The sequence below is a fragment of the Haemaphysalis longicornis genome, unplaced genomic scaffold, assembly GCF_048455015.1.
Source record: "Haemaphysalis longicornis isolate Haplotype H1 unplaced genomic scaffold, Haemaphysalis longicornis Haplotype H1 scaffold_12, whole genome shotgun sequence".
Classification (NCBI taxonomy): Eukaryota; Metazoa; Arthropoda; class Arachnida; order Ixodida; family Ixodidae; genus Haemaphysalis; species Haemaphysalis longicornis.
This window is the reverse complement of record NW_027526225.1, coordinates 4,203,151-4,226,768: the sequence shown is the minus strand read 5'-3', so window position 1 is coordinate 4,226,768 and position 23,618 is coordinate 4,203,151. Positions and strand designations below refer to the sequence as shown.

Genomic DNA, 23,618 nt, shown 5'->3' with positions numbered 1-23,618 from the left:
TGCTAGGCCTGTCGGCGTGTAGTCGTGTGTGTCCCCTGATATCTGTGGTATGGGTTCGTGGATGATTTCTGCTGTCTGAATACGAAAAGATTTGTCTTTTGAAGGCAAGATCGCAATTTTAAATGCCGTCTCCCGCGAGAAAGAAGAACGTCACCACCCGGTACAGTCTCCCAGCTAGCATCCCTCAACTTCGACGGAAGAAAAGGGCATGAAGTTCGCGAAAAGGCGCCCTTTCAGCCTTAGTTTGGTTCTTGAAACGCGTTAAGGCACCGAAAAGCATCAAAAAGCAAAAGTGATACTTAGTTACGTTTGTGATTTCGGGGGCCGCGTATAGTAGCAGCAAGCGCGAATCACGCAGTTTTTCAGTGTGAAATATATCCTTGAACACGAGTGAGTTCAGCATCACTGATGCCTAGCCTTTTGGCTTCGTTTCTGCTTCATTCCCGCGAGCTTTAATTCGAAACCTGCATGTAGCGAAAACCTGGATGTAACGAAAAGATGCGAAATTTTGTCAACTTCGTTATATCCAGGTTTAACTGTATATACCTTTTTTTTTTATATAAGTTAACTTTTTGTTTGCCGCCAATGTTTTCTATACTGAGTTCACCTTTTTTTGGGCCGCAGCGTTCATTGCTCCACGAACTAGTTCAAAGAACGCGCGCAGGCTAACACTGGCACGCTAGCAAGTTCTCGTTGGCGTGCTGTTGCCACAAGCACCGACTGCTTGTGGGCAGTGGGCACAGGCCAGAATCAGCAGACCCTTGGCCTGGTGCTAACACGCTTTTTACAATACAGGCACGAGTGAGGCAAGCTCCAAATATGGGGGGAAAGCGCATGACATTTGAGCGTCTGCGGGGACGAGGAGGCTCAAACAAGGGGGATGCGGAGGGGGATGTGTAGGCCTCGGCTAGTGATTGCTACGATTCCAAGCCGTCCTGGGAGGCTTATCGTATGCATTTTAGAGCGGACAACATGGCAGAAGCGCAGTACGACGATTACTGGGATATTGAGAATGCCCATCCAACGATGCCATCGGATAACAAGCACGTTGTTTTACAGAACTGAAACCGAAACTTTTTTGGTTGCTAACCTTGGGCATCATCCAATCACAGTGCGTCTCCTCCCGTCGTCACAGCCTTTAGTTGGTGCGGCCGCCACAGACCGCGCATGGTAGTTTTTCTTCTTTCCCGCTTTATAAAATAATTACCGGCTTATCAACTGGATAAACGATGAAAAGTTTGCTAATTTGAGCCATTCTACGCAGTGCAAGCAAAAACGGAAGCTTGACAAATTCACTTCAGTGTCCCTTTAAAAGATCCCCAGGTGTTGTAAATTAATCCGGAGACCTCCTCTACTACGGCGGGCCCCATAGCCCAGTGTAGCGTCAACACTTCAAGCCCTACAATTTGATCTTTTTTTTTCGAAAGTTTGCCCGAGGTCGTTACGACGCGATGGATGATTTTGTGTCACATGACGTAGTAGCGCTTCCTTGCTGATAGCTCCTCTCACTTTGTGCGAGCGCAGGTGTTTGACTTTGACATGTTACGCACCCTGCTGCGAGGCAGCGAGTCCCGGCCGCCCTTCCGGCTGCTGGTGAACTGCATGCACGGCGTGACGGGCCCCTACAGCCAGCGCATCTTCGCCGAGGAGCTGGGCGCTCCACTGGACAACATCCGCAACCGGGTGCCCCTGCCGGACTTTGGCGGCCACCATCCCGACCCCAACCTCACCTACGCCAAGGAGCTGGTGGACACCATGAAGGACGGGCCCTACGACATGGGGGCCGCCTTCGACGGTGACGGGGTGAGCACTGCTGCGCTATGGCGGGTGGACGGAAAGAGCGGGCCGATTGGTGGCTATGGCTCTGCGCCAAAAGTGTGGTTGTTCCCTTTCCCATAGGAACCGGTAAAACACGAAAGCGAAATGTGCCTTCAAGTTTCAGACACATGCACACTGGTCGCTATTAGAGATTACAATTTCATTGTGGTCTGCTCAGGGCATTCAAAACTATGCCAAGAGTGCCCAAGACATTCAAGATGGGCTCTGGTAAAGGCACTTCGCATTTCACATTGTGACGGGGCAATCCCTGTAAAATTCAGATGAAAAATAAAAGCTGAGGCATGCTTAATATTGAAGACTGGCCCTGCAAGGGGCATACACAGTCGAACCTCGATAATTAGAAGTCACCTAATTGGAATTTTCAGTTAATCGGAAGCTATGTCCTGGTCCCGGCAATTTTACATGCAGTTCAATGTGAAAAGTCGGTCAATAATCAATGCGTTGCTACGATCAAGAAGTCCAAGCCCAGGCCGTCCAGCAGATCTCGGCGGCCCTCGAAAGGCAACGACCGAGCGAAATCGGAAGAAGGCTGCCACCCCAAAACAGGGGCAGGCGCAGTCGACCAAAGGGAGTAGTGAGGCCGCGGCCAGAGTAGAGGCGCCAACAGCCGGGAAGACTTCATGGCCGCGTCACGGTGACGCCTTCCTTACATGGGACGGCTAACCGTTCTGCAGATATTTTTAATTAAGTTGCTTCGCTCGGTCGTTTAAGCATCAAGGTGATTGTCACTGCTTGATAAAATTCACAATTTTCAAGCACCAAAACAGCTCCATGCTCTGTACTATGTTGGCCGGCAGCCCACAGTTAATAAAGCAGTAGGCCAGTTGAGACTCTCGCCAGCGTACACATCCCTCTCTTTTGAGGTCCTCCACCTTCGTTGCGCACTGCACCGTGTGAGCAGTTTGTGTGGTGATGCTTCAGGCTTCGATTTTAGTGTTTAATCTCGGCTATCAGGGCAATTTATTTCGTACGCTCGAATTGAGAGGAAAGTTGAGATTCTGAACAAAATGAAGAAGGGAGACACGTTGCAGACTAATAACAGTGCTGTCCTTGTTCCTCTCGTTTAATTAGAAGTTCGGTTCATTCGATGTTTCTCGCTTTCCACGTGGATTTCGTATTAACAGGAGTCGACTGTATTCCCTAAAGACGTCACCTCTGTCAAAGCATTGACACCACTGTGTCATTGCCTCTGCAACCTCGTACATATCAAGAAGAAACCTTTGCACAGATAGCGGTACAGATCGTGACAAGGTTATCATTCTTCTCGAGAGCCCTAACTGCAAAAATAAAGGGTTGTTATTAAAGCATGACAGCCTGAAGCCCATCCTTTGGTGAGAATAGGGGGTTTACAAAGCAGGGCATGGCTGATTGTTATTTAGAAGGCGTCTACAGGCGTATAATGGCCATATAAATGCAATGACCTGCACTCTCCTTGGTGTGGCGAGGCTATTGCCAGTTACTGTATGAGCCTTGTATACAGCTTTGAAGCACCGCAGTTTTCGATGATATCCTACGCATGCTAAGCACCACAATGTATATTCGAATTTTGAGAACATTAGGATTTTTCAGATACGTACTGTTGCTTGATTACAGCTTGAATCAAATATTCTTTCTTTTTCTTATACATTCAAAAGTATCTAGTATTCACGCACCTTACTTGTCTGTGTTCACTTCACTGGGCTCTAGGAAGGTAGGCAAAATACCAGGTACCTGCGAAAAAACTTGGTTTCTGCGTACGCCTTCCATTCATTTTTTAAGGCTGAAGCCTTAGACCTTTATGTTTCATTGAATGCGTGATATGCAAAAAAGCGCCATCTTCTCGTGAAAGTCAAAGTTTTTTTTTCCTGTGTCCATCTTTGTGATCATAAAAAGCGCAACTTGCCTTCAAAAGCAGGTACACAGAACCCTACGAAAAACCAGAGCGGTAGGTACCGTATTTCCGCACGTATAACGCGCACGCACCAGAAATGTGAAAATTTCAGGGGTAAAGTAAAGGTGCAGATTATATGCAAGGCACTTCCTTCGGTGCAGCTTCACGCCAATGCGCATCGTGCTATGAGGCCTCTACAGCAGCAGTAGCGACTAAGCCACTTTTATCCCACTGACAGTGCTCATTTTTCACCCACAGCTCAACAATATAGCAACCTGAGAAAAATATTGGGCAAGTTAGCTAGAGTTTTTTTTGCATAAAAAAAGCGCCTTTCAAGAGCAAACAGTGTGAGTGCCAATACTCAAAAACACTATGCAAAATATAGGTAAGTTTTAGAGGCGAAGCTCCTTAAGTCATGGGTCTGTCCATCCACTGTGTCTCGTGGTACGTGACCGCCGCATGCTTTCGGAGATGTCGCAAAGTGGGCCGCATTGCACGCGCAAGAACCGGCTGCAACCGGCAACGCAAACTCGGCACCGGGAGCGCGAGCTTGTCTGTGTTCGCCAAAGGAGGCGCGAGCGCACGTGCACTGCGAGGGGGAGATCACGCAAGAGATCGCGCCACGAACGCAGGCAGTCGTTCTCGGAGATCGAACGAGACGCAAGGACCTTTGCTCGTTTCCTCTCGTCTTGTTCGGGCACAAGTTCGCCCTAAATAAAAGTTCTTTCTTTACCGTTGTGTCCCATCCTACGTGACAAATTGTGGTGGAGGTGCGGAGTAGTCCTCGATGGCGCGGGGTTTTTCACCAGGTCTGGGCCTGGGAGCATTGACTCCGAAAATAAAAGTTGATTTGTACAATGTACGCACACAGTCTTACGTCTTTCTTAATGATGTAATGGGGGAACTTTCACGGGAGAGTTACGGTTACCGATGATCTCCCCCTCTCGAGCTTCACCCCACTTATCATTCATTCCGTGGATATGGCGTGATTTTTTTCTTTTTTTTTTCGTCAACGAATGTGCCGTGTTGCTTTAGTAACTTTGGTCAAACCTTTCTTGTATGATATGTGCAGACAATACACGGGGATAATTTTTTTTTATTTGTGGACTGCAAGGGGTGGATGTGGTTTATATGCAGGGGGGGTTATACGCACGAAAATATAGTACAAGGCGTGAGCCAGGGGTCACGCGCAAAGAAGCGGCAGAGTCCCAGGAGGGCGGGCAAAGAGTAGGCCACCGTCACACATAAGGGTACTGATGGGGCGAACAGGAGGCTCCCGGCAATGGCTAGCAAGCGGAACGAGCTTCAGAAGGTTCTGCCCAGGAGGGGGCAGAGGTCAAGTGGCAACAGGCACGGCTGCAAAGTTCAGCAGAAAGCTGCACAGCAGATCAACAGTATGCCGAACTAGGCTTTCATCCTCACATCCTTTAGAGGTTGAAAGCACCCCCCGTAATTTATTCTCCTTCATTTTTCCAGGACCGCAACATGATCCTCGGTGCCAACGCCTTCTTCGTGACGCCGTCCGATTCGCTGGCCGTGCTGGCGGACCGGCTGCACGCCATCCCGTACTTCCAGGCCACGGGCATTCGGGGTCTGGCCCGTTCGATGCCCACGGCGGGCGCTGTCGACCGTGTGGCGCAAGCCAAGGGCCTGCCCTTCTACGAGGTGCCCACCGGCTGGAAGTTCTTCGGAAACCTCATGGACGCGGGCAAGCTGTCGCTTTGTGGCGAGGAGAGCTTCGGCACGGGCTCCGACCATGTTCGGTGCGTGTGTAGGCGTTTCCAGGGTGCGTTGCAATTCGTGGACCGCGTGGTAGTAAGCTTAGGAAGCAGTCTGAGTAGATATCTAAGAGGCAACGAGAATTGGAACAGCACAGCAGCCACCACTGAAAACAAGAACACCATAGTTAACAAATGCGAGGCACTTTTCGTTTTGTCTTTTTGCGCCGTTCAAGTAATGAATGGTTTCCATCCAGTTGGCATGAATTCGTTATAACTACAGGTGTCACCAGGGTGTTTAGGAGCCTTGTCACTTCTTCTAGAAGCACTGCACAACTTTAGCCATGGCAAGATTTCAAAGATAAAATGCAATTTAGCACACCAGAGCTACACTTGGGATATGAGCTTGCACCATGGTAGAGCGCAAAGGATTAGTTTAGACCACTGCGGATCTGTAATGCACACTTAGATCTTGACACGTGGGGTTTCTCATTTTTTGCCTCTCTTTGAAACATCTATTGCAGCCATGATTAAACCTGCTTCCTTGCGCTCAGTAGCCTTAGCCACTGAGCCACCATGGTGGGTAGCTGTGATATACCGTATTTTCCCGCATATAACCCGCACCAAAAATGTGAAAATTTTAGCGGAGATGTAGAGCTGCAGATTATGTCCGAGGCATTTACGCAATACGGGGGGATATAGTTTTGTTACTCGTCGACGGAAAGTGGGGAGGGGGGCTGTAGGCGGGGGCGGGTTACACGTGAAACAATACGGTATGCTGTGATATAGCGTCATCATCATCATCATATGAGCCTGAACGTGGCTCAAGAACAGATTTGATCTGTGGTGATCACACACTGCAACGATCTAGGCACACGGTATGAGTGCACAGACGGAAAGGTGGTAAGCATTATTTAGAGGGATGTTCGCGCAGGAGCTGCAAATTGAGAAATTTCAGTTGAGAAAAATTTTACTTTTAATGTGGAAATTTTGGATACAGGTTAGTAAGCAGCATTACTACAGTGTTAGAGCCTTATTTCACAGCATTGAAGGTTGGTGTCGTAATAAACATTGCTGCGGGTCCTCCGTTCTGTGAACTTTGTTTTCCTCTTGATGTAAAGCTGAGCCTGAATCATTACATTCGTTCATCACAACTGGTCATTCTTTCTTACTCTTGAACAACAAAAAAAAAAATTGGCGCAGCTTGCACTAGGGGTGCAAGGCTGGAGAACTTAGCAGAGCTGGCGGCGGCCCCTCTCCCTTCGTCGGAGATTCGACTATTGCACCTCACGTGGATTTTCAAATTTGCCGCTTAAATTTCTCCATGACTGGCAGGCCCGGATCATTTTGTCCGCAGGCTTTCACATCTCTCCCAGAGTGGACCGCCTTAGCACGCGCTAGAACCTGCGGCAACCGGCTTTGTGGACTCTGCGTCTGTAGCGCCGAGTTTGTAGTCTGTAGTCTGTACTCCCACTTCAGGGGTTAGCGTGCGGGATTTGTCGAGGAGAACAGCACTGTGAGCGATCACGCCACAAACGCTGAACAGAGTGTTTTCGAAGGTCAAGCTGGTCGATGCCGGGCGCTCCTCAACGAGGTGCACGATAATGTACGCTCAGTACTTTTTTTTCTTTTTGAGAGAGAGAGCTCTTCACGTGGGGCACGCTCACGTGCACTCGGCTGGGTTGAGTTTTCTCGTAATGCTCCACAGCGGAACTAAAAGCTTGAGCAGCTCTGCTGTTAAAAAAGTTGCAATCATTTAAATTTCACAGCCATTTGGGGCCACGCTGGAGTCACCGATCGGTGGAAGTTTGTTAGCTAAAGTGCCACCTGGTGGTTGCTTTTCTCTTGTTACTTTACTTTTTTTTTTTTTTTCGGGGAGGGTGTGAGCCTCTTTCTGTTACCGTATTTTCGCCCGTATAACCTGCCCCTGCATATAATCCGCACCGCACTTTCAGCCCGCTGGAAAAGAAAAAAAATCCTCGCGTATTGCCCACACAGGAAAGGCTGCACCAAAGCTACTGCTCGAGCAACACATCACATACCCCAGACAGAAAAAGCATATATTTAGAAAGTAGAACACACTGACTGCGGTGGCTCAGTGGCTAAGGCATTGCGCTGCTGAGCACGAGGTCGCGGGTTCGATTCCCGGCCGCGGCGGCCGCTTTTCTGATGGAGGCGAAAAGCAAAAACGCCCGTGTGTACGAGATTTCGGCGCACGATAAAGATCCCCAGGTGGTCAAAATTAATCCGAAGCCCTCCACTACGGCGCGCTTCATCGCCTGCATTGAGTCGGCGCGTTGAACCCTACAATCAATCAGAACACACTGACTGCGAGGTGAAAGTCACAATTCCCTCAGTGTCACTGCTCTCACCAGAGCAATCACTTGAGCGGCAGTCCTCACTTTTGTATACAAAGTCATCTTCGGTTCCATCTATGTGGTTTATTTGTGATGCAGCATTTTTTTAAGCTTTTTTGCACTATCTCACCTCGAATCGCCCTCCATGCCTCCGTATGGAGTTCGATTTCCTTTCCTTGTCCTTGTATGTTTTGTGCAATCGCTGCCTTGGAAGGCTTAGTCAGTGTTAATGCGTAGTATCTTCATGGCACAACGTGCATTGCCGGAAAGCTGCACTAAAATAAAAACCCCATGTATTATCTGAGACCCTACTTTGCCAGTGAAATTTTCGCATCTTTGGTATGGGTTATACGTGCAAAAATACGGCATGTTCTTCTTTTCATCCCATTTGTTTCTCCTGGTGCGTGCAGTAGGGAGCCACATGCATAAAAGCACCTTCACACAAGTACGTGTTTGAATCGCATGCTTATGCAATGAAGACGCACTGCCCTACTCAGAGAGTAAGAAACAAGACAGGAGTGGAAACTGCTCTTCCTGGGGTGGCCAGGTGACGTCGCAAGCGCTTGGTGCAGGTTAAGCTAGCGGCTTCTGTTGCGGGAGAGGAAATTGGACGGACGCCTTGGTTGGCATTCTACTGCACAGCCTAAGCATGGCATGATCGCCATCATATCGCCCATTAGGTGCCGCTGTTATAGTTCCTGGAAATTAGGCTAGTCTGCTGTCTGAGGCCTTCAGTGGGGTTCTTTAGATGATAAAAGTGTTCGGCCGACAGCACACCGGTCAACTGCAGCACCCTCTCAGTGTAGTGCTGGTCCCTTTTGCTACTGAGACTTCTTACTAAAAATGAAATTGTTGTTTTGATAGCTTTTTCTGACATTATAATTTCTTTGTATACTTTTTCATGTCTGAGAAAGCTTTCTTCGTGAATTTTGAAACTGTAGGCAGTACTGTGCGAGCCTCCAATCATCTGCTCACTGCAGAGCGCAGATCACCACAGCTTAAAACGTAAGCGAATAAGCAACTGTACAATAAAAAGTTGTTAGAAAAGCAATTTAATTCTTGAAAATTCCTTAATGATAAATGTGGTGAGCATGCTGCGAGGCGCTGTGGTTGACCAGTGTGCTGTTTTGTGTGCCTTTTCATCACTGCGATGACACACCGTTGTAATGCAAAACATGCCCGGACGGCAGACTAGCCAAAATTTCTGGGGACTATACTGGTATCACCTTCTTCACCACCACAGCTGCAAAGCTTCGTAGTCCCCGTTAGTTTTCGTTGTGGCGTTATCTGGTCGTTCGCCCGCTCCTGCCGCAATGACAGTTTCATTTCCTGTAAATTCTTTTTCTGTGACCCGATCACGCTTGGCGCGGTCTTGCGTGCCACCACTGACAGCCGAAAGCGAGCGGGGAACACACAAGACCGCACCAACCAAGCTGGGGGAACCGAGCGGGGGCGGTGCGGGAGTTGTGGGGGGTGGCGAGGAACTGAGCGATTGGTGACGGGAGCGCGTTCGGCCTCTGCTGCAGGGAGAAGGACGGCGTGTGGGCGTGCCTAGCGTGGCTGTCGGTGATAGCGCACAGCGGCCTGGGCGTGCAGCAGCTGTGCGAAGACCACTGGGCGCGCTACGGCCGCAACTACTTCACCCGCTACGACTACGAGCAGTGCGACACCGGGGCGGCCCACGAGATGATGGAGCACATCGAGGGCCGCATCCGGGACCCGGCCTTCCGCGGGCGCCGCTTCCTCTGCGCCGACCGCGTCTACACCGTGGGCAAGGCCGACGAGTTCGAGTACAAGGACCCCATCGACGGCAGCACCTCCTCCAAGCAGGTGCGCGCCCTCCCTGTCCTTCCAGCCCACTTTATCGATGATATATCTATGTCAACCCAACCTAACTTCGCCTCGCCCAAGCTAACCTAAACCTAACGTATGCTTAAGCCTAACCCAACCTAACCAAACCTAGCCTTGCCTAACGTATCCTAACATAACCTTCTTATAAGGGGGGACACTGCTCTTAAAACAGCTTCCTTTAATTGTAAAGTAAACCCTGTGAAATTTTCCAGTCTTGCTGCTTTTCCCCCACTGATTTCAAATGTGGCATCGTTTTTTGAGTCGGTCAATTTGTTACCCAGATAATGAGAGATAATTAGTCATTTTTGGAGGAACAATAGACAAAACAGTGTTGGCCATAAAACTGCAATGTTTATATTTGCCAATACTATGAACCCTGGTCAGTGCAATAAGGGAATCGGTTTTTTGATGCACGACTTGGAACTAGCTGTACAGCTCATTAAACCTTGGTGGCACCAGTGGCAAGGAACCATTCTGAGTGCCCATTTCAAACACCAAAGTTTAATGAGCTGTAAAATTAGTTCCAAGCGGTGCATCAAAAAACCGATTCACTTATTGCACTGACCAGGGTTCATAGTATTGGCAAATATAAAGATTGCAGTTTTATGGCCAACACTGTTTTGTCTATTGTTCCTCCAAAAATGGCTAATTATCTATCATCATCTTGGTAACTAATTGACTTACCCCCCCCCAAAAAATTCGATATTTGAAATCAGTGGGACAAAGCAGCAAGACTGACAAGTATGAAGAGTTTACTTAAAAATTAAAAGAAATTGTTTTAAGAGCCATGTCCTCCCTTGACAGACATTTCTTTCACTGCGTGTGTAGCAGTTATCAATCTGCCATGTGCTGTTCCGACCTGCGCAGGGCATCCGCATCATCTTCCGTGATGGCTCCCGCATCGTGTACCGCCTGAGCGGTACCGGCAGTACCGGTGCCACGATTCGGGTCTACATCGACAGCTACGAGGGGAACGCGGACAAGTGCAAGCAGGATGCACAGGTCAGTGCCCTCGTGTGTTCCCGCAACGCACTTAACCAGCCCAGGAAAAGTGGAGGCCGGTACAGTGCCCAGCCAGCTCAGAGTGTTCTAAAGCCGCATTTCTATACTCCATTTTGTACATAGGGGGCAACGCTGTGGAAAATACGGATGTCGTTTGTAGAAAAAAATTAACAAATCGTATCACTCCGTGTTGCGTGGTGGCTGAGTGGTATACCATGTGCGCGCCGGGGAACAGAACACGTTTGAGGGACCCAGGTTCGAAATGGGGCGTAAGATGTGTTTGATAATGATTGCTTTAAAGACACAAAATAATGCTTCCTACATAATTGGAGGGAGAGGCAGATGTGAAGTGGCGGTACCAGAATCCGCTCAAATTTTAGACGCTCTCCTATCCGAACTCCGCTTGGACACGTGGCGCCATCTCAGAGTTCATCTTGTAACAGATATCGTAACACATTAGCAGCTTTTATACTTGGCTAATATGAACTTTTTAATGGAAAAATTTGGTTTCATCGTTTCTGTACATTATCAGTCACCACTTGGATTCCCGGACTAGGAAACCACTCTTACTTTGTGGCTCATTAAGGTTTCGTACTACTACTACTACTACTGCAGCACAGGCACAAACTGTGGGTCTGTTCCCAAGACAGCCCGTGTAACCTTTCCCTTTCAAATGCTTAGCTGACATTGCATGCATGCGTAGATTCAAAACAAACCTCGCTTGTAAGCGTGTTGTGCTTGGGAAGTCGTCACTAGGTGCAGCCTAGAGTTACTCTGTACACACCAGTTGTGACACTCACCATAAGTGCCGTGTTTCAAAAGCCAGTTCCCAGTGGGCCCCCCTGCACTGGTGCAAACAGGGGTAAGCACGGACTAGCTGACTGTCCTGCCATCTGTTGACAGAAAGTTGAAGTGGCACTCAAGCAAGCACGGGGCTCGTTGACTGGCCTGCCATCTGTTGACAGAAAGTTGAAGTGGCACTCGAGCGCTTGGGGCTGCTGCCGTGAGCCACGAAAAGAAAACCGTGAAAACATTTGTGAACACAACCTAATTCAACGTTGGCTCGTTATAGAAGTAAACTTTGTTTAACAAGTTGTGTTACTGAGTAAATGTTTAGCAAAGTTCAGTTTCTGTCCCCTAGGGGCCACCCCAGTACACTTGTTTTTCAGATTAAACGAAACGGAAGAGATCGCACCGCCCGGATGCTGAGGTGTAGTTTTGCGACTGGTGTATACTGAAGAACTCTGGGTGCAGCCATGGTCGGCCGCTTACTTAGTTCCGCGCTGCAAAACGCAGACGTTTATGCGGCCGCTGGTGGCCGTTGCACTGCACATTTCGAAGCTGACCGAGTTCACCGGCCGCAAGAAACCGACCGTCATCACCTAGGGTGGTTCCACGGAAGTGAGTCGTAAATGGTACGCGGTACGCTTTTGACACCTTCGGGAGGCTCGCTGTCAAGCTCTATGTAGCAGGCGAAACGCCAGTAAGGGGTAATCTTCAAAATGGGGGCATTTAGATTGTATGCTGGCAAATTTTAGGGGTAACCACCGAGATTTTGGTGCAGAATTTTAGTCATCTCAGCTGCAGAACTTCTTCCACAAGGGGTGCATTATAGGTCACAAAGCTTGTAATTTCCAGGCTGCATGCTGTATTAAATAGGTATCACTTCAACTCTTTACGCACACAAAGAGAAAAAGAACAGAACAATAAAAGTACGATGGACAGATAACACCTGCTCATTGTACTGGTGTTCTTCTGTCCTGTTGCACTGTTTTTACAGCGAACCTGTGTATCGCTAAGATCCACGGTTCCTCTTCCAGGCGCAATGGCTTACTTGGCACCATTTCTTTGTTTCTCCTCGCCATCACTGATTCCTCTTTCTTAAGTTACAAATTGGCTGATAACAGCGCTAGTGCTGTTATCAGCAGTTGCACTTTTAACTGGCTATGGGATGAACACGTGTAGTTCGCTTGGAGGAAGAAGAGCAGAAATTGAAGGAGCATTGGTGTGAACAAAAAGGGGCGCAAAAACAATGGAAAGCTGCTGCTGCAGAATGTGTAGTCACCGCCGTTGCCACCTCAAGTTCCCACTCGTCGAGTAGCTGGGAATCCCTCCCGGCAAAAGAGCAGCTTTCCCACTTGGCATGGTGATAACGATAATGTATAAATTCACTATAGCAAAACCCACCATAGCTACAGCTTCTCTGGTTTCCATCTTCGCAAAGTAAAAGGGCTCTGAATTTTTCTTTATTTTATTTTACACATACTCACCCCACAACGCATTCGTGCAACTCCTTGCCCGGTTTGTGACCTTGTCTGTTGGTTGGACTTGCTGTACATGTAGAAGAAGCAGTGCCTTGCTGGAGGAGCAGCCTAGCTCAATTGCCAGAACCTGTAACTCTAGTACGAAACAGTCCATCGATGGAAGTGAGCGCCTTCAATTGGGATTGTTGTTTTGGTCCTGCTCTCACAAGCATGCCCGTTTTGTGGCTTCCGACCAGCGTACCCATTACCTGCAGCATGATCGCTCAGTGGCAAGTCCTTCATCCACTGGCATCCTGAGGGCACACACAAACTATTAGTTACCTACATCTCGCGGTCCACTTACTTGGGAGAAGAAGTCCCATTGCTCTTTCCTCCATCCATGCTGGTGAAAGGCTAGAAAATTTACCTAACACCACACACAAACAGGTGTCTATGTGTCTGTGTTCTGGGATTCTTGTTTTCCTTGTGCCAACAGCCATGGTCGTTTACCAGCCACTTTTATCGTAACCTGCCACGCATGGCCGATCAAGGCTTTAGGCAGCCATGAAGACAGAATACAGGTTTGGTTCCTTGAAGAGACTGCTTTGGCCTGGTACCAATAATACCAATTTTATCACAAGCTTCAAACAAGTAATAGAGATGTTAAGGAGAAGAGATGAAGCCACTCTTCGGAGATTTTTCTAGGACGTCACAGAATTCTGTTTGTGCGATTGGCAGGCACCAATTTGTGCTGCTGCCAAGAAACAACTGGGAAATTGTACCGAGTTCTCTAGTTACGTTTGACCATAACACTTGAATGCTAACGCATGCAGTTAGCACACTGATAGTTATTTATTCGAATATAAGGCAATGTTTTTTTCCAAAATCTGTAGTCTCAAAGTCATACCCCACCTTCTAAGATATATATATATATATATATATATATATATATATATATATATATATTGATATATATATATATATATATATATATATATATATATTGATATATATGTGGACATCTATGTGGACAATGTGTGGACAATGCCCCATAGCACCATAACCCGTCACCAAAGACGACAAAAAGGCCATGGCTGGTGCGAGCTCTTTCATGGCCGCTTGTACATAGATCATCCTTGTAACTACATCGCAGTACCATCGTCTAATATCCGTCTCATCTATGCTTTGCTGCCACGTATCAATATATATATATATATATATATATATATATATACACAAAAATGGTTTCGACCACGGTAAAAAAAGAGAACAGATTTAATAACGTTTCGGCCGAGGGACCGGCCTTCGTCAGATACAGTGATGGCATTGTCGTACAGCTTATATATGTTTCAAAACTACAAATCAGCTACAGCAGTCGAATGAGGAAAGGGAAGAAAAGGAAAGAGGCAAACACGAGATACAGGCGCTTGTCTAAAGCATTACATAGACGCTATGGTGCCCAGAATTATCAATAAAGGTTTTCTGCACGATGTGTGTGCTTATACAAAAGCAAGGCTATCTTTACAGGGTTGTCTCTATAAACACCAAGAACAGAGCAACGACCCTTAACAGCGATAACATGAACAATTGCCTATGAATATTCAGTTCAACAGCAGAACTCAGTGTTATAACATTACTGCGTGTTCAGGCAGCTTAATTTCCCCGGACTTTCGTTTAAACCAGATACTAAGGTGTTAAATTTGTAAATTAGGAATGACTCGCGCACTTCTCTATCATGGTGGGTACGAAAACCAGACTGAAGGATGGTGGCTTTGATATGATCAAAGGAATGGCCTGTAACGTTCACGTGTTTGGATAGCGGAAGATGCGGAAGGGAGGTTACATGTGCCCTGTGGTTATTGAAACGCAGTCTAAACGATAGCGCCGTTTGACCAATGTATTGCAGGTTGCAAAGAGAACATTCTAACATATAGATTACGTTTTCACTGTCACAGCAAAGATCGCTATTTATTTTTAGGCAGTACTTCGAGGCTGAACTCGTAACCGATCGGGTAGTAGTCATGTGTGCGCAAACCTTGCAACGGGGCTTGTTGCAAGGATGGCACCCAGATGGAGCCACACGTGTGGTTTTTGATGAAGTTAGAATATCACGAAGGTTTCTAGCTCTGCGGTATACTACTCGTGGCGGTTCGGGAAAAATTTCTTGCAGCCGATCACTCTGCTTGAGAATATTGTAGTGTTTACTTAAAATGTTCCTAATGTTAGGCATTGACGCGTTGTACGTAACCACGAGGTTAGTTTTTTCGGGGGGTGAAGGCCGGGCTTGAATATCGAGGAGGTCATTGCGGTCAAGAGCATCGGCGCGCCTAAATGCATCGTCAAGAATTTCGGCAGGGTACTTTTGTTTAGTGAGGGCGTCGCGAAGTTGTAGGCAGTTGGACTCGAAGTCAGATTGCTTAGAACAAACTCTTTTGAAACGGATGGCTTGACTATACGGGATACTAGTTTTGCAATGCTTAGGGTGGCTACTGTCAAAATGGAGGTACTGTTGCCTGTCGGTTGGCTTGCGGTAAATTTTAGTCCCGATTTCACCGTTATCTACAGTCAAAGTAACATCAAGAAAATTGATGGTTGACTGGGAAAAAGAATGGGAAAATGAAATAGAAGGGTGAGCCTGATTAAAATCATTAATGAAAGACAAAAGAGCGGCCTCGCCGTGTGTCCAAATTAAGAAGATGTCGTCAATGAAGCGTTTATAGTACAGAGGTTTAAGAGCACAACCGGCTAGAAATTCGTTCTCAAGCAAGCCCATGAAGATATTAGCGTAGTTAGGACCAATGGCGGTTCCCATTGATGTACCACTAACCTGAACGTAATGGATTCCATTGAATTCAAAATTGTTTAGCTCTAATATCAGGCGCAAAAGAGTAGCTAAAGTTTGGCTGTCCAAGGTCTTATTGATATCTGATATCTCGTATGCTAGTAGTACAGATCGGATGCCGTCGGTATGCGGTATGTTAGTATACAGAGACGCCACGTCTAAGGTAACCAAGAGGGCGCCTTCGGGGACCTCAACAGAAGTGATATCAGTTAAGAAATGATTGGTGTCTTTAACGTATGAAGCAAACGTTGCAGGAATGTGGTTGATTTCCGTATCGACAAAACGGGAGATATATTCAGTTACAGTTCCTATTCCCGAGACGATTGGACGGCCAGGATTACCATGTTTATGTATCTTCGGTAGGAGGTAAAAACGGCCTGCGACGGGGCTTAGAGGAATAAGCGACCTAATTAATGAGCTATCCAACTTTTTTTCGGATGCGAGCGCGGTTAGCGCACTTGTTATGACAGACTTAAAATGTTCAGTTGGGTCTTCATCCAAACGTTTATAAAATGACTGATCGTTAAGTTGCCTCATCGCTTCTTTAAGATAGTCTGTTTTATTAAGCACTACAACTGCGCCCCCCTGCGCCCCCCTTCTACCGGCGTCCAGGAAAACTTTGTTGCTATATATATATATATATATATATATATATATATATATATATATATATATATATATATATATATATATATATATATATATATATACAGTGAATCAGAATGGGAAATGAAGGGCTCGTTGAATTAAGACACCCGGTGGACATTTTTTCTCCACTTTCTGTCTTTCCAAATTCTTTATCTGTTTCAGTGACCTACCATGTTCTCCTCTTTGCTTTCCGAGGTATTCTTGACTGCCAATCCTTATATATATATATATATATATATATATATACACACACACACACACACCCTCGCCTTATAATCGAATAATTAGGATATGTTTTTATGGTTGGCTCAAATTACGTCACTTCTGCCTATAATACAGCACTGTAGGATGAAATATGAAAGTTGCTCTATATTTCTTCAGGTTTTTTTTTTTTTTAAGTTAAAAAAAAAGCATTTTTCGTGGCCTGAACGGAGCTGAGTGAGTTACCAAGTGCAATTTCTTTCAAATTGAACAAATTTTTATTTTGTCTTCCTGGCCCCTTTGAAGCCACATCTCTCAGAGCCTCTGTTGCCGCAGTTTGTAGTTTCCAGTCATTTCCAGCCGTGGCTGCTGTTCTTCTAACGGAGGCAGAAAATAAGAACATTTCTGCGCTGAAATCTGGGTGTATGTTAAAGATACCCAGGTTAGGCGCACTGTAGCTCTCCACTACGGTGTGCCATACAGCTCGGGGGTAGCAGCTTCACAATGCATGACCGTAATTTTACTTGTGGTGCCACTCACGAAATTCGAGGAAAGCATGGCTTGTCACATCTGCATGCGTCACCGTTGCTGAAAGTAGTTGGCTGGGGACTTTGTGAGCAACGGACATCGACACCGGTGACCGGTGCCATCTTCGTTTCGCTGCTCAATTGGCCACGATGAGCTAACATAAGCACGTCACATTTCTGAAAACTAACGGCCGCACTTTTGTGAGGTCCGGAAGAATTCATACAATGGAAGGAAGCTACGTCACTGGGCATAAATCTCGACTACTGCAGCAGTATAGTCGTTTTCTGCTGGCAGATTCCTTATTACATGTTCCTATACTGTACAACTGAGCTCAAAATGACCTGAAATGCCGTCATGCACACGGCTGCCAGAGTGCTGCCCTGAAAGGTGTTGCTGGCAATAAATGACAGACTTTCGAACTAAGTAATAGCCGGTTACACCAATATTTTGGGTGTTCTCTGCACCCGTTGCCACTCTTGAAACATTTTTGCAACTGTATGGTTGTGTGCACTTTTGCACTGGATAAACCATGGTTGTCGAACCGGAAAAATACCGGTTCGGTTACGGTTCTGGTTCAGGCGAAATCATTTCGTTCCGGTTCAGTTCCGGTTTGACAAAATCACATACCGAACCGGTTTGCGAACCGGTTCGATGAGTTGAATTATCACTGGAATTAGAAGAAACATTTAGTAGTTTAAAACGACAGTCAAATCAAAATGCAATTAAAAATTCAAAATGCTGCTGTTCCCTAAGGGCAGTGGCACAATTGCAAATCAAACTTTAAACAATTACGAGATATTAGCAAAACAGATGTAGTGGCTACGATTTACCACCTACTTCCTCGCCCAGGCTTTATGTTGTCCTAGCGACTATTTATAAAGCCACCGCCAAGAGATATGACAGTGGGATATATTTTCTGCCCTTTCCTTTTTTATTGAAATCGCAATCGTCGCTATACGCCTCGAGATTCGCGATCGCTGCGCCGCCTGCTGCCGCTTCTCCGCGGCGTTTGCGGGATTAGCGCTGCGTGGCTGATAGGCGGTCATGCAGTGTTTTGGTTCTCTTTCGCTTCTCTTTGCCTTTTCCCGCACTAAACAACTTGTTATGGTGACGTCTGTAAGCTAACTGCACGTATAGGGCACTTAAAAAAAACAGCTGCGCCTTGGTAGAGCGCTCTAACGCCAACAAGAGCTACCCGCGGGGAGGTGGTTCTGCGCGCTTCGTGGGCGCTCTTGCGGGCGTCGGCGACGGTAGCAGCATATCACCGCTGTCACCTTCGAACACGTCAGCACAAGTGAATTCTATTTATTGTCGCCTCGTTTAGACCTCATATTGGCACTGTTTTGCAGCGCAGACAACAAATGCGGCTTTGCTTCTATGTACGTCGTAGAACAATATGATTCGGGGATGTGATAACCCAATAGCTGACAAAAACTTGTGCCTTTTATGGGAATATAAGCCACGCGAGAATGTTAATACACTCAAAGGATGTGCAGTGTCAGATATGTGCCTGCTCATGCCTTATAGTAAGAACTAAGGTATATGTTAATGAAACCACGGGAAAATCAATGGTCTGCAAGTCAGGAATAGATAGAATAGTCGTATGGGAATGAAAAAAAAAAACGAGTGCAGCTTCTCAAATGCTAAAGACGTTTGTTTGAGCAAGGTAGTTTCCACCAGACCAACTAGATGCGAAATGCAGTGATATATCGCTAGACATGGGGGGGGGTAAGGAGGAGGACGCTCAACTATCGTTGTTTACAAATGCGGAGCGAAATCAACGAATGACCGTTTTAACGTTTTTAGTAATCACACACACAATTGCTGCGTGTTCACTTTTCGTTTGTTTTTCGCCTTCAACGAACGGCTGATCACTCGGCGGACGCATTTTTTGAAGAATACAGGGTAGGCAGTTCACAAGCGATACGAGGTGTCGTTGGAAGTGTTGATTGGTTGATTGCAAAATTTAACGCGCCGACGCAATGGAGACGATGAGTCATGCCGTAGTGGAGGGCTCCGGATTAATTTTGACCACCTGGAGATCCTTAACGTGCGCCGAAATCTCGTACACACGGGCTCGTTGGAAGAGTGTCGTATCTGATAAAGGTTCTGATTTCGGTTTATGCTAGATTCTGCAGTCTCCCCGTGTCATATGACGATGTTTCGAAGAAGAGTTTGGTCGCGGGCGCGAATTACTCTATAAACCCGTCTTCGCGCTTCTCGTGGAGGATAAATGTAACAGGTGAATCTTTGCGAGCGCTCACCTCGGGACAAGACGACCCAGCATTAAATTTGTCGTCGTGTGCTGACTCCGGAGTGTAATTTTGCATTATCCATCGTACTTCTTTGGTACAATGTTTGTGAAATTTATGCCGCATTGGCTTTTTCATGGTACTGATCAATATCTGCTATGTGATATTGGCAGGCGTAACTTGCGTGCTGTCAGGCATGAGTGCTCCGCGGGATTTTGTAAGTGCACAAAGTCGATTTACATCATAGTGTGTATGGCCGCAACATGACCATCGGAGGAAACACTGCTTACGGAGACACTGCCACTAAATTTCAGGGCAGCGGAATTGCAATCAGCTGCATGCAAATGCTGGCTTCGGGACACTGGCCTGTGACACACGCCCGGCGCTCATACAGATCTCACTAAGATCGCGTCATAAACGTTTATACTCTCGTGAACACACCACACTTGCAAACAGAGTGCCTGCTCCACGTTATCTGGTATTTCTAACGCGGACAAACGGTAAATCGCTGTCTTGAACGAGCCCCAAAAGCAACGGCGACAGGGGGGACCGAGCCGGGGACTCCCGCGCCTGCTTTCGAAACGGGCCGCTAGGGGGATTTCAGTGGCGCCCCTACAGGCCGCGCTCGAGGCGTATAGAATCGCCCATCACGCTAACCTTGAAGCCTTAAATTTAGGCCTCCATACTGGCGCGTTCAAATACCAGCGCTTAAAATGGCGCGCATTTTTTTTTAATATTTCTAATAAAACACAAAAATCCCACAACAGGTACATATTAAAATACTACCAATGAATTAGACTATTCGGTCGCCCTGAATAATTTGTTAGCAGCTGTCACCGTATCGAATGTGTTAGCCACACTTTTGTTAAAAGCTTTAGTTAAGGCTCAGTCAATGCATTATTGCACTGACCACTGCATTTCCTTTTGCGATAGCTATACCGGATGTATGCATTACAATCAGTATGTCATCGTACCGCCTGACCCCCGGCCATCGTTCTGTGTGCTACACTACGGAATCTTATAACAGATTATGCTGTTACCAAAATGAAAGGGAAATTTGACGCACGGAGCATAAGATGGGACTTTTTTGGGTAGACGCTCTTTAATTCGTCTACAGCAGTACTCCCCTCCGGAACGAGTAGCAGTAGAAGTAATGTAGAGAGTTGGGCAGTCAGTACAAGTGCACCTTCGAAAAAAAAGCAGATCTGAAACAGACAAAACTGCAGAACAAGCAGAAAAGATGATCGCTGGGCGAATAGGGCAGTGTGATGTACCGGCCTGCCTTTCTGCACGTGTCATCTGCTTTATTACTGTTTGTGCTTCCAAGACAAGGTCGAGGGCTGCAGTTTTTTGCCAAGGGATTAAATGCACACCTTAACAGTTTTCCCTGACGTATCTGTTGTTATTTGTATCTGTAAAAAACGGAACTTGTCCACTGTACTGTCCTCAAAAACTCCTTCGCATTGAGAACACGTTTGGTTGTGAAAGGCAAGGAAAAGAAAAGTATAGAGCAATGTCCACGTTTTGGTGCTTTTTTTACTTATTCAGTTTTACTTACTTTTTGCGTAATGTTTTATAACAACTTGATTCACCTTTTCTTTTTTGTTGTTCTGTGTAAACATACTTTTTTTTAAAACTGGCGCATTTGATGCCCCGCGCTATATCTCTGCTCCGAGGTGCAGCTTATGTTGCAGGCCAGCAGACTTATTTTAACCAGCTGCTGATATTAAACGTGGATCAAAATCTCGATACACGGACGTTCTCGATTTCCATCTACTTCAGAAAAACGGTCGTGGGGAAGGGAGATCGAGGCCACTTGTGGTCAGCAGCAAACGGCTTAGCAGCCACCGAGCAGCTCCTGCGGTCACACTTGTCAAGTATTAACAATTTTCAAGTGTCGGACCTTTTAAAGAAATTATGAAATGCAAAAAGTTTGCACACATCGGGTGTGGGCTTTCGCTGATGCGCAGTAAAGCACTCCTGCAGCCTGACTGCTCCAATAAAGTCGCAGCTAGGGAAGGGCAAAGTCGTTTTATATCCCCTGCAAGCTGCCGGGAATGACATTTCGTTTGGTCAGCTTGCACTACGCTCGCGCTTCCAGCAGCAACAGACCATTGCTACACTGGTGCTCATTCATTTCCCCTGTTGTTACATAGAGCGTGATAGTGTTCAATTGTCTGGAAAGGAAAGTGCGCGAGCGGGTACAAAGTTGATGGTACGTGAAAGAAAAAAAGGTCTGAATCAAAATGACTGTGCAATATCAACAACAGAGGGTCTAACTGTTTCGGCATGAACCGGTAACCGTTATTTTTTTTTTTTTTTTTCGGTTCAGTTTTGGCAAAAATACCGGTTCAGTTCCGGCTTTTGGTTCAGTTTGGTTCTGGTTGGAAACCCTGCTAGAAACGCAGAGTGGCTAGATCAGGATGGCTAGAAACATGTTTAAGGGAGAGTGGCAGAACCCATTGTTTTTCATTTTGGAATGCTTCCCTTCTTGGCATCACCGTAAGTCCTGGAAAAGCTTGCACATTGCAAATCAAACAAAAGCAGCTTTGCTGTGACTTACATTCAACAGGACATCATTTGGAAGTAATGCGGTGGTTGCCCAGGGCAAACAGTTTTGCAAAGGCAAAAAGTTTTGCGAAAAAGTGCCATTGTTTTGTTGTTGTCCCGTCAAGAAAGTGGCTTCTGGTGAAAAAAAAGCAACTAAATAAAAACGTGTGATCCAGTGGGATTTGAACCCGGACCTCCGCAGTAGGATCGTAATTCTCTACCAACTGCACTATTGGGGCACATTGCAAGGGGTGGAACAGTTGTCGTTGTCCTTGTTGTTTCTTCCTTCGTGGCACATACCCAGTTGAGGGATTCACCAGGAATCGGAAGCTTTGACGGGCAGACGCCTCACAAAATTCACAAAACTGTGAGTTAGAGACGTACGAGTCGTAAAATAGGGCATGCTGCCGAAGAAGTCAGTCAGAGTAATTCGCGCCAAAAGACAGAGAAACGAAAGCGATGCAAGTACGACGTAGCAGAAAACTTGTTGTTGATGAGTGCCGCCAGGATTTCGCCTTCTTAGTGCCCCGAGGATTTTTTTTAGTTGCTGTTGGAATTCTCCCCAATCTGTGTGACAACCTGCCCCAATCTAGATGCCTACTCCTTTCAAACGCAGACGATGCTGATGCCGCTGGTGGCCATAGCCCTGGAGATAGCCCAGCTGAAGATGTTCATTGGCCGCACGAGGCCAACCGTCATCACCTGAGTCCTGGGCACAAGGCACCTGCCGAACTCCGCAGCCACGCTCGCTGCCGTGCAGCAGATGCCGAAAATTGACGGACTTTGGGTGCCGCCATTCGCGCGCGGCAAGCAGACCCAGAGCACTGCTTGGCTCAAGCAATAAAATTCGCCTTTTTTTGTCTTTTAAGTTATACACCCAACCTCTTCGTTCTTCCTTGACAGAACTTTCAACTAGACACTGGGAGAGCAGCTACAACTTAGAAAAGTCTCAAACATTGAAGCATAGGAAAAAAAAAAATTTCTCCCACTTCCCCTCGCGAGAACCCCTGTGTAGATGCAACGCATAGGGGGTTCCATTGTTGTTTCCGTTAGGTTGATTCTCCCATCTCGTGAAACAGGCCGTGAACCCCCTGCCGCGACTATGACGCAACGTGGCGCGGCTATGACGTAACACAATCCACTTTAATCCAATCCAAGCCAAGCCAATCAAATCCAATCCAATGCTCCTCGCGAGAGAGTGTTCGCTATCGGAGAGGAGAGGGGATGAGCGGCGGAGAGCGCAGCTCGCGCGGCGAGGACAATGGGGGAGGGGTGTGGACGGACGACGACGCCGTATGGAGGGACAAGGCGAGTGAATGAGATGCAGTCGCATCTAAAATGCATCTTTTTCTGTCCGTCTCAAAGGAGTTTCAAAATATTTCACTTTGTTGCCGCAACGTTGGCTCTTACTGAAACTGAAAGTGCAACGGCAGCGACGTCTTTATTACCTAGCTTGGTGATGTAGTGCTCGCTTAAACGGGTCATGCAGTGATGCACTAAACTGTACCAGCTAGTCTAATCTTGCTACATTTCAAGCAATCTGTGCTGAACAAGTGCTACCTTTTGTGATTTGTGCAAAGGAAACTGCTGCTACCTCCTAACCACCCCTCTTCACAAAACACTTGCTTTGACCCTCTATGATGTGGTTGTGCTGTGCTGTGATGGTGCTCCCTTTCTTTTGTCCTTGTCATTTTGCGCTGTTTTATTTATCTTCCGT

The 23,618-nt window shown here is 46.8% G+C and overlaps 1 protein-coding gene across 1 annotated transcript in view; it reads left to right on the top strand.

Annotated features, from left to right (window-relative positions):
• Positions 1-22,769, top strand: part of LOC144162285 (phosphoglucomutase-1-like) — a 46,318-nt gene extending 23,549 nt beyond the window's left edge. Inside the window, exons 4-8 of the mRNA XM_077692763.1 lie at positions 1,525-1,803; positions 5,186-5,472; positions 9,311-9,614; positions 10,503-10,637; positions 22,518-22,769. Coding sequence (XP_077548889.1) covers positions 1,525-1,803; positions 5,186-5,472; positions 9,311-9,614; positions 10,503-10,637; positions 22,518-22,607 — 1,095 coding nt within the window. The 3' untranslated portion in view covers positions 22,608-22,769. The remainder of the gene's footprint in view (positions 1-1,524; positions 1,804-5,185; positions 5,473-9,310; positions 9,615-10,502; positions 10,638-22,517) is intronic.
• Positions 22,770-23,618: the final 849 nt, after the last annotated feature.